At 36.2% G+C, this 14,836-nt stretch overlaps 1 protein-coding gene across 4 annotated transcripts in view; it reads right to left on the reverse strand.

Moving 5' to 3' along the window:
• Positions 1–14,836, reverse strand: part of nbeal2 (neurobeachin-like 2) — an 87,657-nt gene that overhangs the window by 11,899 nt on the left and 60,922 nt on the right. For all 4 annotated transcript variants that reach the window (XR_014200664.1, XM_082149948.1, XM_082149949.1 and 1 more), the window contains 13 exons: positions 14,620–14,776; positions 13,365–13,511; positions 10,771–11,088; positions 9,307–9,456; positions 8,949–9,106; positions 7,264–7,388; positions 6,944–7,061; positions 3,734–3,894; positions 2,642–2,775; positions 2,411–2,518; positions 2,032–2,127; positions 1,080–1,204; positions 693–833 (listed from right to left, as the gene is read on the reverse strand). Coding sequence is in view for 3 of the 4 variants with exons in the window: in XM_082149948.1 (XP_082006074.1) it covers positions 693–833; positions 1,080–1,204; positions 2,032–2,127; positions 2,411–2,518; positions 2,642–2,775; positions 3,734–3,894; positions 6,944–7,061; positions 7,264–7,388; positions 8,949–9,106; positions 9,307–9,456; positions 10,771–11,088; positions 13,365–13,511; positions 14,620–14,776 (1,938 nt within the window). In the remaining variant the exon portion in view is untranslated. The remainder of the gene's footprint in view (positions 1–692; positions 834–1,079; positions 1,205–2,031; positions 2,128–2,410; positions 2,519–2,641; positions 2,776–3,733; positions 3,895–6,943; positions 7,062–7,263; positions 7,389–8,948; positions 9,107–9,306; positions 9,457–10,770; positions 11,089–13,364; positions 13,512–14,619; positions 14,777–14,836) is intronic.

Here is a 14,836-nt window from a genome sequence, read left to right on the forward strand (position 1 = left end):
CGAAACGCTCTGCGTGCTTGACCAATCACAACACACTGGGTCCAGCCGACCAATCAGAGCACATTACACTTTTCGGAAGGAGGGGCTTCATAGAGACCGGAACTAAACAGAGCGTTTCAGACATACTTAGAAGAGACATGCTGCAACAATGCAACATGTGAAAAATAATGTTTTTTTATTTTATTTTTTTTTACATTCAAGCATGAATTCTATAAGATCCCAAAAACAAAATCAAGACTTAGTAATGGGGCATAATATGGCCTCTTTAATGATATTATTAAGATTTTAGTTCAATCTGTACCTCAGGTAACAATACTTGGAATGAATAAATGTACACATTTGAGTACAAATGTCTTCAGCTATACAAAAAAAAGAATAATTTGAATGTGGCCCAAAGCAAAATTAAGCACACCCTTGATCAGGGGTGTCCAATGCTGCTTGAAGGGCCGACGTCCTGAAGAGTTTAGCTCCAGCCTGCCCCAACACGCCTTCCTGGAAGTTTCTAATAATCCTGAAGAACTTGATTAGCTGGTTCAGGTGTGTTTGAGCTAAACTCTGCAGGATGTTGGTCGTCCAGGAGCAGGATTGGACCCCTCTGCCCTTAGCTTGCAGCATTTACCCAGTAGTATGACTGCACTGGTGTGTGTGTGTGTGTGTGTGTGTGTGTGAGAGAGAGAGAGTGTGTATCTTACTTGCCGCTCTGGAGCTGTATATGTAATGAGGTGAAGGGCTCTGTGCGGATCATGTAGTGCATGACACCGGCAGCATTAGAGTAGTGTGTGCCATAATGGAACTTATCGATAGTGCCTGTTGGGTCCTCAAAACTCTCATACCTATTCAAACAACAACAACAAGACAATTAGCAAGTCAGCTGAAAGACAAAACATTCTACATTACAGTGCTTTACCTTATGAAAAGATCAAACTACTATAATTTTCTCATTTAAATCTATTTATAAATCATGTTATAGCTATAGTTATAGCTATCGGTTTGTGATATTGTTATCCATCCTTCTGGTTTTGTGATACACATTCTTTGATAATGAGAATTCTGCAATAAGGACTGCAAGACTGTCTCACTTCTCCCTGACGTTCTGTGCATGGCGAGAGTTGACAACACCAATGGGTTTGGACAGATCTCTGAAAACCGCTTGATCTTCCAGATCCAATTCAGCAGATGTGTAGTCACACAACACCCAGGGGAACTGAGAATACACACATGCACATGAAGAAAAGCGATGACTCGTGTGACCAGTACAATATCCAGTTACAACATCAGAATCATGCACATTTAGATTTTTCAGCAAAATGGATTTTAAATGCATATTTACCACCCATTTAAATGTATTAAATTAAATCTAGGGTTATTACAAAAAAAATTAATTTAAGAATTTGTAAAATGTAAAGTTATATAAACATTTAAAAAAAATATATATTAAAAAAAATATTAATTAATTAATTAAAATGCATAAATAAAATTAAGCTTGAGAAGCTGGGTAAGCTCCAACTTACCCACGACACTACATAGGACAAGTGGTTTGGAAAACAAAACAAAAAAAGCAAAACAAAATTTTAACGAAAAAAACTAAACAAAAGATATTGAAACTAAACAAAACGAAAACACATTTTTTTACGAAAACAACTAAACAACTAAAGAACAAACAAAAATTTCAACAAAGCGAAAACAACAAAACCAAACATAATAAATAAATGAATAAAATGGAAATGAAATGAAAACAAAAAACAAACAAAAATGTATACAAAACTAAGTGAAAACAACAAAACAGAAATTTAAACGAAATAGAAACTAAACGAAAACGACAAAATAAAACAAAACAACACAAATTGAAATGAAATGAAAAAAAACTAAACAAAACAACAGCAATTGAAATGAAAGAAAACAAATTGAAATGAAACCAAACGAAAACAACAAAACAAAAAAGAAATTGAAACACAAATGAAAACAAACAAAAACAAATATTTTAACAAAACGAAAACAAAAAAACAAAGGTTAGGGTCTGTAAGGACTCACCACTGGATACTGGGATAAATCATTGTATGTGCGACCAGCAATGGTGTTGAGCTGCATCAGATATTCAAAATTGGAGATCTCTCTGCAAATCCATCTCTGCAAAAGGAACAAAAATTTAAATGGGTTTTTTTGGGTCCTTTTAACAGGTTTTTTATTGGCAGATACAATACAGAGGGAATAGGAAATTATGGGGAGAGAGGGGGGAATGGGATTGGGACACAATGCAGAACAGTTTCCAATCAGAATCTCCCATATAAGCACCAAGGCTCAATGTGTCTGGAGTTTGTGTTAATCAATTGGCCAGGGCAAGTAGTACGTTTTTAATTCCCCACATGAATGGAAAAAAATTGTGTTATGAGCATTCTTTCATAAGACGTACGTGAGTGAGGTTGGAGGCTTTCAGGAGCTCCTGAGGAGAGCGAGAACCAAAGTAGAAGAGATTGGGCGGCCTGAGACCCAGGATCCTGGAGTAGACTTTGTTCCGCACCTGTGGGAAAACCCAAACAAATATAAAAACACGGAGACCTCAAATGCAACCAATGCTTGCTGCCATCTACTATGTGTCCTTGTCCATTGTCTCTCCTACAGTACCAGTTTGTGTCGAACTCACCCCCTTCCTGAAGTTGATGAAGTAGTGTGCCTGGTCAATGAAGAACAGCTCTAGTGCTGATCTCCGCAGGTTGTATCGCCTCAGGTGGACCTCCCTTAGCTGTGACAATGACCTCTTGAAATCAAACCCAATACCTGGATGGACAGTCAAAAGCATACACATTATAATCATGAATCATATCTTATCTAATTCACTACTGGTCAAAAGTTTGAAATAATAAATATCCATTTATGTTTTTGTAAGAAGTCTTTTATGCTCACCAAGACTACTTTTATTTCATCTAAAATACATTAAAAATAGAAATACTGCAAAATATTATTACAATTTGAACTGTTATTTAATACTATAACTGTTTTCAAATTTAATATATTTTAAAATGTAATTTATTCTTGTGGTGACAAAGCTGGAATTTTAACATCAATACTCCTTTTTGGAAATCATTCTAATATGCTGATTTGGTGCTCAAGAAACATTTCTTCTAATTATCAATTCTTATTATTATCAATCTAATATAACAGTTTATGCTGCTTAATATTCTTGCGGAAACCGTGATACCCCAAACTTTTGAATGGTAGTGTAAGAAAAATAAATAAAAAAAGATTTCTAAGATTTAGCAAGTGTGCATTGATCTGATCAAAGGTGAAATTAAAGGCATTTATAAAGTTCCAAAAGATTATATTTCAAATAAATGCTGTTCTTTTGAACTTTATATTCATCAAAGACTCCTGAAAAAAAATTTACATCAAATTTAACATTGATAATAAGAACCATTACTATTAATCAATATAAATAATTAATAAATAACAATTGATAAGTGAGCACCAAATCGGCATATTAGATTGATTTCTGAAGGATCATGTGACACTAAAGCTGAAAATTCAGCTTTAAAATCGATAAAAATAGACAACAGCTACTTTAAATTGTAATAACGTTTCACAATATTAATGTTTTTGCAGTAATTTTGATAAAATGAATGCAGCATAAGAAACTTATTAAAAAAAACAACAACATTTCAATTATTCCAAACTTTTGACAAACAAGAGAAGTTGGAAATATGGCGGCATATACGGTCCGATACAAGTTGCAACTCACCTTCCTCTGTCTCTTCTTTCTCACTGCTGCCATCATAGAAGTACAGGTGGTGTGTTGTGACCTCCAGGCGACCTGGTACCACGGCAACAATAGTGATGAGCTCACACTCCTCTGAGAGCACCAGCTTTTCTTTCTGGCTCTCCTCCTCACCCTCCTCCGCCCTGAGGAATGAAACACACACACCCCGCTTAAGATGCGCTAAAACCCAGCTGTTTGCAGGTACCAGAAAGGCTGAATCATTACTCAATTGATTTGTTTACTTGGAGACGTGTAACAGTTGATTTTGCGAAAATCAGAAACTAAAATAAGCAGTAGTAATAAAGTTGATGTACAAAAAAAAAAAAAAAAAAAAAAAAAAAAAAAAAACATAACAAAAAGCAGATTAGGGCTGTTGGAACGAATTCCGAAATTCGAATATAATTCGAATATTTAAAAAAATCAATACTATTCGAATGCTGAAGTTACTACTCGAAAATTGCTTTTTTTTATGTACATAAAAACAAATTATATGCAATCTTGCCTTTCTCGCCGCCTTGGCTTACACACATGTGAAAAATTCATGCGTTTATGTTTCGTCTGATGAACAATAAAGTTTTTGAATCGTAACACAATTGTGCACGTTATCCACGTTGTATCATCATAACAATACTTAAATGGCGGAGAGCAATGTCTCCACGGAAATGGAGATCACCACTCCTGACAATTTGAGAAGCAATGTGTTTGGATTTCAATCCATAAATGGAAAAATTACAAATAAAGAAGTGGCAAACTTAGTGTTTTCCCCTACAATGTATTCAGAGCCGCTGCAAAATCTTCACATGATCAGTAATATCACTACATTCACTTCCTTACACACCTAAAAACGCTTGTTGACAAGAAAGGAGGAAAGATCCACATATGGAAACATTTTCGATTAGGCTAATGTCACGTTGCCATAAGGGGCTGTTCACATTTTAGGTGTGCAAATTCGTTATTTCAAATGTACCGGCAATCGCGCTCATAATAGAAGCGGCGGTTGCATAGCAACAACAGACGCCACGGGAGAGCAAGCGCTTGTGGAAAGGAAAAAGCGATACGAACTGGGCTAATTACAAACAGACATTTTCTACGATAAGGCATTAAACATACTGTAGGCTACATTCTCTTATCACCAAGCAGAAAGACGTGTTCTGATAACTTTCACATTCTCTAACGCTGAAACGAACGGTCGCTGAGGCGCACTTCAATAAAGTAGGTCAGCTAAGTTACGTTAAAGGTGGGGTATGTAATTCTCTTTTTTGGCCATTTTTTCAAAATCACTTGAAATCCTATTCCTAACCCACTTACAGCCACTGAGTTAGAAGCACTGAAATGCAAATTAAGCAATTTAATCATCTGTGGAACGGGCAGGACTCGAAAAACTCCAGCCAATCATTTCCAAGACCACCTAGAATCATTGGACAGTAAGTGCGTCAATCAAACGGTCGTACCATCCCCCCCTCCCCCTCATGTTCTTTGAATGGGTGGAGTCAAAGGAAAGAAGGTAGGACCATTTGAGTTGTGTATTTTCTAAATCTGCCGGCCGTTTTGCAAATCACATACCCCACCTTTAATATTGAGGAAGGTCTGCAACATTAGTTGAATAAGGTTAGGATAGCTACGTTAATATTCTTTATCGGTATTATATATTGTATTAAATATAGATATTTGTTTGTCTCAATGTCCATTTCTATCCACAAAACTTGCCAGAAGTCATGGTTTAAGGGGTTATTTAAAAAAAAATCGTGTAATGTTAGATGCCTCTCTAGTGGACATTACGTGTAACAACAACCACATGCTATAGTGGCATTGTCGAAACAAAGCCTGTTTAATGTCGTAAATATCAATAATAGGATGAATTTAAGCATTTAATATTCGAATATTAAATAAAATTAGGAATGGAATTTGAATAGTATTATAGAGGAAGATTGACAGCCCTAAAACACATACGAAAATTATAAAAACGTAAATTAAAATATGGGATAATGTAAGGCGAGGTGGTTGTTATAGCGAATACAACCCCGACTTCGCATCGGGGTCTTGAATCAGGTTGTATTCGCTATAACAACCGCCTCGCTCTACATTATCCCGCTTATTACATGGCTACCCACCAAATAAATCAATAATTTGACACAAAATATTGATTTAAAAAGGAGTTTATTGATTTTAAAACGATTGTATTGCTTCCGCTAAAGAAAATAGTCCATTCTGTCTCTACGGTTTTAGAATCCTGCGTCCATAGCAACGCTCTGTTTTTCATGGCAACGTGTGTTATACTTCGCAGCGGTCTGTTATCAAGAAATAACAGACCGCGTTCTACATTGGATTTCAACCAAGCCATGTAATAAATAAAAATAAAGTATATATCAATAAATACTATAATAATATATAAATCCTAAAAAGCACTGGTAAGCACTGATATTCAGAACAACCTAGTTTAGTGATTCTGAAACATGATTTGATGAGCCACATTTTAAGACATTATAATTTGCAGATAAGTACACATAATATGGATGCACCTATTTGTCATGATCCCAGCCTGTGTTTTCCACTGCTCTTGTGTGGACTTTTATGTTATTTCCTGTTCTGTGCCATGTTTTGTAGTTTTCTTTGATCCCAGGAGTGTCTTGTTTGCCTTGTGTATTTAAAACCCCAGTGTTTCTTGTGTTCCTTGTCGAGTCTTGTCCTACATGGATGTTATGTTTGCTGCACTCATTCTGTTCCCTGCCACTCTGTTCTCCATGTTGAATTAGTTATGTTTATTCTATTATTAAACTCATTGCATTGGGATCCAGTTCTCCTTTGTTTTTGAGTTCACCCTACGTAACACTATTACTCGGTGGAAGAAATGTTTATTCTCATTATTATTATGAATAAACTATATTTTGAAAACTGGGTGTCATATTGCTGCTGACGGAATATGTGATTTTTAAAAATGTATTTTAGGTAACATGCTAAAATATGATATTAATTCTATTATTCAAATATAAATTTTTATTCTATTGCTATTGTATTGTATTCACATACCAATTTTTTAATACATAAAAATATGTTCCTTATATATTGTAAGAGAATTCCTTGCAAGGGGTTCATCATATTTAGTGGTTCTTGGTATCAACCAGTTTAATTGAGATCTCTTGGTTTAGATAACTTAAAGCAAATGAGTGCTCAGAATTATAGTAGGACACTCACTCTTCAAGGAAGACAAAATCCTCATCTTCTAGTTTGTCATCCTCCATGTCACTAACTTTGGCTTCCTTGGCAACAGCAAGAGGGATGGGTTCGGTCGAGCTGCGAGGACTGTCGGCTCCTGCAGAAAAAAAAACAGCTAAGAACTCCAACATGTAAACTCTACATTGAAATAACAAAGAGTTCAAGTGGAGAGAGATGATTTTAAAGTACTTGGTCTAGGCAAAAAAAATAAAAATTAATTCACAATGGCCATTATTGTTTTATTCCGTAACATTCATTCATTTATTAAAACTCATTTAGCAGATTACAGGGATACTAACCCATGTTATCTCTCAGTGCACTGGCATCACTGTGAGAATCAAAGTTGTAGTTTGGCACCAGCTTCAGACGCATTTTAGAGTATGTCTCTGCACTCGACAGTTTCCATCTCACCTCTGGCTGAACCCTGAAACACAAACACTTCCACTCAGTCCATCATCACACATACCACAATATAATACTTAGATATACAGTATCAGTGTATACAACTGAACCTCACTTCAACTCAATTTACGGTGGCGTTGGTTAGAGAGTCAGACTGTTAACCCGAAGGTTGCGGGTTCGATTCTCATTACCGGCAGGGAATGACTGAGTGTAGGGGACACATAACCCCCAATCACTCCCCGGGCCCCACAGCAAAAATGGCTGCCCACTGCTCCGGGTGTGTGTGTTCACTACTCACTGCTCCTAATGTGTGTGCACTAACTTGGATGGGTTAAATGCAGAGGACAAATTCCGAGTATGGGTTACCATACTTGGCCTTCACATGTCACTTTCACTTTCACACATATATGTACATATATACATTTATAAAGTGAAAAGTGGAAGTGACATGTGAAGGCCAAGTATCATGTATATATACACTTCCCGACCAAAAAAAGAAAAAGAAAAAAAAAGTCGCTGTTTGGATTTAAATAGGCAAATGCTTAAGAGTCTATGATTGGATCATTATTGCAGTGATTCTAATGTTTCTAGCATGTTTGGCTACAGTTCTTCTAACCCTAATTGATGGAGTGTTTAGGTTTTCATTTCTTAAACAACCATTTAGGAAGACACATCATGGGCATATTGCAGGATGACGATGTCAAGGTGCATCAGGCTCAAATTGTGAAAGAATAATCTGAAATTAATTGAAAGTCTTTGGGATGTGCTGGAGGAGACTTTACAGAGTTCTGAACTCTTGCATTGTCAATACAAGATCTTGACCAAAAATGTATGCACCTCTTGATGGAAATAATATCGCAACATTTATTTTCATCAAGAGGTGCATCAATTTGGCAGACTAGATCTGCTACACTGCTGCTCTGTTGCTGCAGAGCAAGTACGTGCTTGCTACTGCCATTAGATAAGATATGCTGCTGATGTAAGCAATAAGGTACGAGAGGCTGTGCTGTATCTTGAATAAGTCACAGCTGAAGTGCGTTGTTAGGCACGACACGAAGCAGAGTAAACCCCTTCTATTCACAATACAGCACTAACCTCGAGTACCTTATTGCTTTTACAAAACAGTTACTACACATTACAAATATTAAAGCCAAAAAAAAGAATGTATCAATGCAACTTTCATGAAGTAAAATCACTAAAAGTCTTCCTTCCGCTGGAAAAAATAGTCTCTGACCGTAAACTGCAACAGAAGTTACATTATTTCGTCATTAGATGGCGGCAAATACTGTCTTTATGAGTGAGTGAGTGAGTGAGTCAGAGTTTTAAATCGAAAGGACTTAAACTTGTTGTGAACACGGAGAAGCAAGACTGACAAATGACTAGCGCTCGTGTCGGGCACGGGAACCCCCCTAAACTGTTAAAAGGACAAGATATCGACCGATCCGCTTGCGCCATCTAGAGTTTCATGACTGAACTGCTGTGTATAATACATACATAAATATCTATAAATGAGATGTAAAATAAAAAAATACTTCAATGCATCATATTCACTAAGCATCAGAAAGGTTTAGTGCATGCAGACCTGAGAGCCCATGCTCCTCTCTCACTGCTCAGTAATCTACGCAGTGATTTCCAGTGCCTCCACACCACCCCCTGCTGGCCGTTAATCATCTTCTGCACACTGTGGTAGCGGCTGTTCTCTGTGCGCACTCGTTTTAGATACGGGTCAATGATGAGCTCCTGGAAAGAGAAGAGCATATTATTAACTCATCTATCATAAACACTTATGTTTTGGGGTTTGGGATGTGTAATAAATAATCCCTGTATTCCCAAGCAGTAAGCACTCAAGGTTTGCTCAATGTATGGATCAAACCAGCAATCCTTTCTTTACCAGCCTAACATATTCCCTCTGTATTGGAATAACTGGGGTTAGCAGACACCTGAAACTTGGCTTTGCAGTCAGAACGGTCCTTGTCTCTTCTCTGCGCAGTGCTCATGAGGTCATCAAAGCAGGAATTCCAAAAGTTGGACATCAGGTCGTGACTCTTTCCAAAAGTGTCTAGCTCATACTGCTGCATTGTGGGCTCCACCTACAGGCATACATTATGAAAAACATGTCACATGGTTTAAAATTGATATTTTCTGCACTACAATTTGATGGAATGAGCCATGTTTGAAGTTACTGGTAAAGCAGCTAATACTGGCACATCGGTGACCACACATCAGAAATATATATTAATGTGTACATTTCATTTTTGTAGAATTATAATATAATATAATATAATAGTACAAATAAATCCTTAAAATAAAAATTCATTCTTATTATTAAAAATTCTTACAATTCATTTAAAATGATTTAAATATTTTTACAAATTGCAAAAAAATTTTGAAGTACAAATAATATAATATAATAAATTAATGAATGCATAAAATAACTGTAATTGTAATTATTTCATAAATGTATACAATATACTTACAATTATTTGTAAAAAATTATTCAATATAATTACATAATGCATACAATCATATATTTATTTTATTTATATTATAAATGTATACAATTTATTTACAAATATTAAAATATTGCACTGTATCAACTTAAAAAAAACAAAGTTAATGAACATGACACATTTGAATGCTGAACAATCAAAACACAAAGATTTTACTCTCTCTCTTCACCTCCCCTCACCTAGATATATATATTTGGGAATAGTGTAAAACCTGGTTTACGTCCCGATTTAAGGCATGGTAATATACCGTGTGATTTGTATACATGAACAGTCTAAACAGGGTAGATTTATAACCACACACAGTCACACTCCAGCCTTCATAAATCTACTCTAGGTCACTCTGCCGTGATGTCTGTTTCATTTAAACGCATGGTTTGTTTTGGATTTGTGAGATGAGGCGAATAAATCAGAATTTTTCTATCTTGTTTTGGCACTGGATGAACAAAAGGGTCTAAATAAAGAGTTCATCACTACAATGGAAGCGGATTAACCGTCAAAGTGCCCTCATGCTAAAACAAACACACGTCCACTGAGTAAGTTATTCACTGTTTTAGAGAGAGGGGTCTACAGCTCTGAAACCAGTCGAACAGCTTTAGGTGAACTTAAATCAATCCAACGTGATTATATAATATGCAACAGATGTGAACGAGGGTAAGGGTTATTTCAACGAAAAAAAGTGCTTTAATCCTTCACGACTGAGCTTATCTCGTGTTTGACTGAGAATGAGGGCTGAGAGACTTATTCTTGTCGTTCTGCATCCAAAAAAGGTCAAACAAAAAAGGTTTGTGGTAACATATACTGACACGGAGAAGCTGCCAGCTTATCGTAAGGTAAACAGTCTAACTGTGTGTCTGCTAGGCTGTGTGTGTTTGAGGAAGATGGGGCTGTACTGACGTGGTTCTGGAAGAACTGCTGCCACTCAGCAGTGCTGCAGTAGTTCTGGAGGTCCTGGGCGAAGGAGGGGCTGCCGTTTGTGGCGGGGAGGTTGGGGAGCAGATTCTGAAGGTTGGTGCGTTCCGCATGCTGGTCCAAAAGCGTTCGGACGATGGGCACCAGCGGGCTCAGCAAAACCTCGGCGCCTGGGTCTGAACCAGAGTTTGCTGGCCAAAGTGGTGTGCCAAGACGACCCAGCAGAAAACACACCTCCTCCCAGGACAGACATAGCACAGTTTGCAGCAGGCTATGAAGCTTTAAACATGCCATCTCACACACCTAAGGAGACAAAAAATAGCAGATATTACATATTACTTTCATGATTTTGGGGTTGTCAGTGCGCATTGTCTTTTTTCCTGTCAACATTAGGCTTTTATGTTGATATGTGTTTTGTGAAAGTATTTTGAATATGATCAGAATGGCATACAATCATATTATGAATTATTCCTGCAGTATATATCTATATAGTATATATACTACAGTATACTATACTATACTGTACTATATGCGATACGATACAAAACTATAATGGGATAATTGCTTATTACATACTGCAACAGAATATAATTTGTTAATGTTATGCTCTGTATACTATATACTATAATATAATAGGGTGACTACACGTCCTCTTTTTTCCGGACATGTCCTCTTTTTGGACCTAAAAAAATGTTTGCTTGTCAACAGTGACACATGACTCCTGAACAGCGTAAAAGAAAGCCCAAATATAAATTCACAGATGATTTACAGAGAAAATGTCCATGTTTTCGTCTCGTCAGGATCCGTGTGAAGCAGAATGCATGACCTGCAAAACTGGACCACATAAACCCGTTTTCAAAAGTTTTGCGAACGACCAAAACGCATAGAAGTCTTCTGGTTTTAGTTGAAAACAGTGTAGTGTAAATTGCCCCTAAGTTTGTGTGTTTCTGGTTCTTAGTTGTCCGGTCTCGTCTTTTTTACATTTGTGTTTCGTTTGCCTGCCTTATTTGGATTATCTTCAGTGTGGATTATTAAATACTTTTGAACCTGATTCCTTCATCTTTGTGCGTTTTGTATACAGCTAAATTGTGACAATGCACTATTATAGAATACTGAGATGGCCTTTGTTAACAGGTACTACTGTGCAGGGAACTGTATCCCACAATGCCTTGCATTTGACTTGTCAAGTTTGACGAGTTAACATGAGAATACCAGCCTTGATCATTTGATCGGCTTCCAGCAATTAAGAAACTCACACAAATTGATGATTGATGATACACAAAATTATGGTTTTATTTCCAAGAGATGGATGCCATTCACTTTAAACAAAACAAGCGATGTGAACAAGTAATGTGACAATGTAGCATACTGCCAGTTGAAGTGTTTATCATTGCAAAATGCATCCCGTCTTACATTAAAAAACAACAAGAGGCAGTGTATAGTATATATGCAGTTAACAATAAGCTATTCCTTTCTGAACATGCACAGCATCTAAAATCATGTTTTAACTCCATGAATCTCCAAATGATTGTGCACACCTGTGTCATCACTTGTTAGTCTTGCTTATCTACTCATGTTTGCCTTTTGTCTTTGTAATAACTATTTCTGAAATACGGCTTTCACGGTGAGTGGCACTTGGTAGGCTATGCTTATTATAGAGTTCCTGTGAGCACACCAGCTCTTTATATGAGCTCATATGCTGAGCCATTTTCATTTTACGGTTTTAAGGATGCATCTTTTTTTTAATTCTTTGATCCAATTATTGATTTCTATGAATATTCACACATGCCTTATGGTCAAAATTTAATTGCCCCAATTATGTTTTTTTTGGGGGATATTACCTTTCATGCAGTGTGTAATATAGCTGTTTTTATTTAGTTTTTATAATTATAGCTGAAACATTTCAGACTCTGTGAGAAAAGAGGTGATGCTGCAACATATGTTATACGAAAATTAAAGTGTTTTTTCAAAGTCGGACCCTGCCAAATTAAGAGTCTTTTTTCACAAACAACCAATTTTTTTAATTAAGGCACATTATACTAAAGGGAATAATTACAAGCTTAATGCTGTATAAACAGACAACCTGATGAACAGCAGACTGAAAGAAGGCATGAGGCAGGCACATGTTTTCCTGAACTGCCCAACAGTAATTCAGTTCCTAAGTCAGTTGATATGATCTAATTTGAGTGTGGGATGGGTTTGAGTAAGTCTGGAGAAGAACGATAAAAAACCCCACACATCTCCATATACGGACATCTGCTCTCCATTGGAATGAAGTAAAGCTACTTACAAAAAAAAGCTCTTTAAAGCCCAAAAGCATATCTAATAATTCTGAACATGTCCATGGAAAATGTGTGTGTGTTTTAACACTCCACCTGAGGAAGGGAGTATAACAAGTGTGCAATTTCAACACCATAATTAATTTTATTTAGTTTTGTTTGACACTTTCATAATAATCATTCAGTTCATCCCACATAATCAGCTAATAAAAACACATTGGTAAATGTCAAAGAACAAGAATTTTATAACAACCCTGGAATCCCTGGTTTATCTAGTAAGACGAGTGTATATGTGTGTACCTGTGGGTTCTTCTGCTGCTGAATGTATCCAGTGATGATGCGCAGGCCAATCAGAGACATCTCTTTGAGCTCAGCAGACCCGGCTGACCCGGGGGTCGTGTGCCACGCTTGCAGCCTGTCCAGCAGATTTACCACCCCTTCAAAGATCTGCCACGAATATAGACACACTCTTATAGTCATTCAAAAATGAACACGTTGTTTACAGTAAAAACACCAGAAGAAAGTTTCCTTAAAATGAATTATTTATATTACATATATGATTATACAGTACATATGAGATTCTATGTGAGTGGGATAGTGTGCTCATATTGTCTCACTACCCAGATCCTTACAAGTTGTGTGTTATACGTTCAAAAGTTTGGGGTCAGAGATTAAGATTGTGATACGATAAAAAAAAAAAAAAAGCAATTAATACTTTTATTCAGCACTGATGACGCAATGAATTGATTGAAAGTGACAGTAATGTTTTGTTTTTTTATTATTTACAATGTTAATATATTTATATTTCAAATAAATGCTGTTCTTTTGAACTTTCTACAAATTTTTTTATAAATCACCGTTTCCATAAAAATATTAAACAGCACAACTATTTTCAACTATTTTGCTCCATATCCACATATTAGAATGATTTCTGAAGAATCATGTGACACTGAAGAGTGTCATGATGTAATGATGCTGAAAATTCAGCTTCGCAATCACAGAAATAAATTACATTTTAACATATATAAAAAGTTATAATACATTGTAATAATATTTCACAATATTATTGTTTTTACTTTATTTTCTTTAAAATACCTTTTAAAAAAGCCTTGGTGAGTCTTTCGAAGACTTTTCAAAAACTGTACTGATTTTGTACTGATCCCAAATGATTAAAAAGTAGTATTATGTTGTGCAGATCTGAATTTTTGCAGTATTGACAAGTCAGATTTATGTAGTTTAGTCTGAACAGCAAAAAAAAAAAAAAAGTATAAATCTGATGTTTACAAACTCATCCTGTTTTGAAATCTTAAAATCTGATTTTTTTGGGTAATGTGCATCAATGATCTTAATGATCTGTTTCCAAATACAATTATTTTCCCCAACAGATTTAAAAGCCAAATTGGATTTGTGTGTATTGGGAACATCCTCGTTCTGAATATCCTCCAACTTCTTGTTTCAGACTCTTCTGGCTTTGGAATAAGAGTCTGTGAGTTATATTATCAATTCTCAGAGTATAAGAATATAGAGTATAAGAATATATCAATCCATTCCTAACCTTCTCACTCCATAGTGTGTGATTGTCAGTGCCCTCGGCGAATAGGAAGTCCTGGAGCAGTCTGAGGAGGCGAAGCAAAGAAGGCACATGGTGCAGAGACACGCCCTGAGAGTCCCTCAAATCTGACAGAGACGACTCCAGCATCATCTCCAACAGACTACAACGCACAGAACACACATGAGGAATCTGTACCACCCCCACCAGCTTATAATGTTTG

Source organism: Leuciscus leuciscus (genome assembly GCF_965113295.1).
Source record: "Leuciscus leuciscus genome assembly, chromosome: 20".
NCBI classification, from domain to species: Eukaryota; Metazoa; Chordata; class Actinopteri; order Cypriniformes; family Leuciscidae; genus Leuciscus; species Leuciscus leuciscus.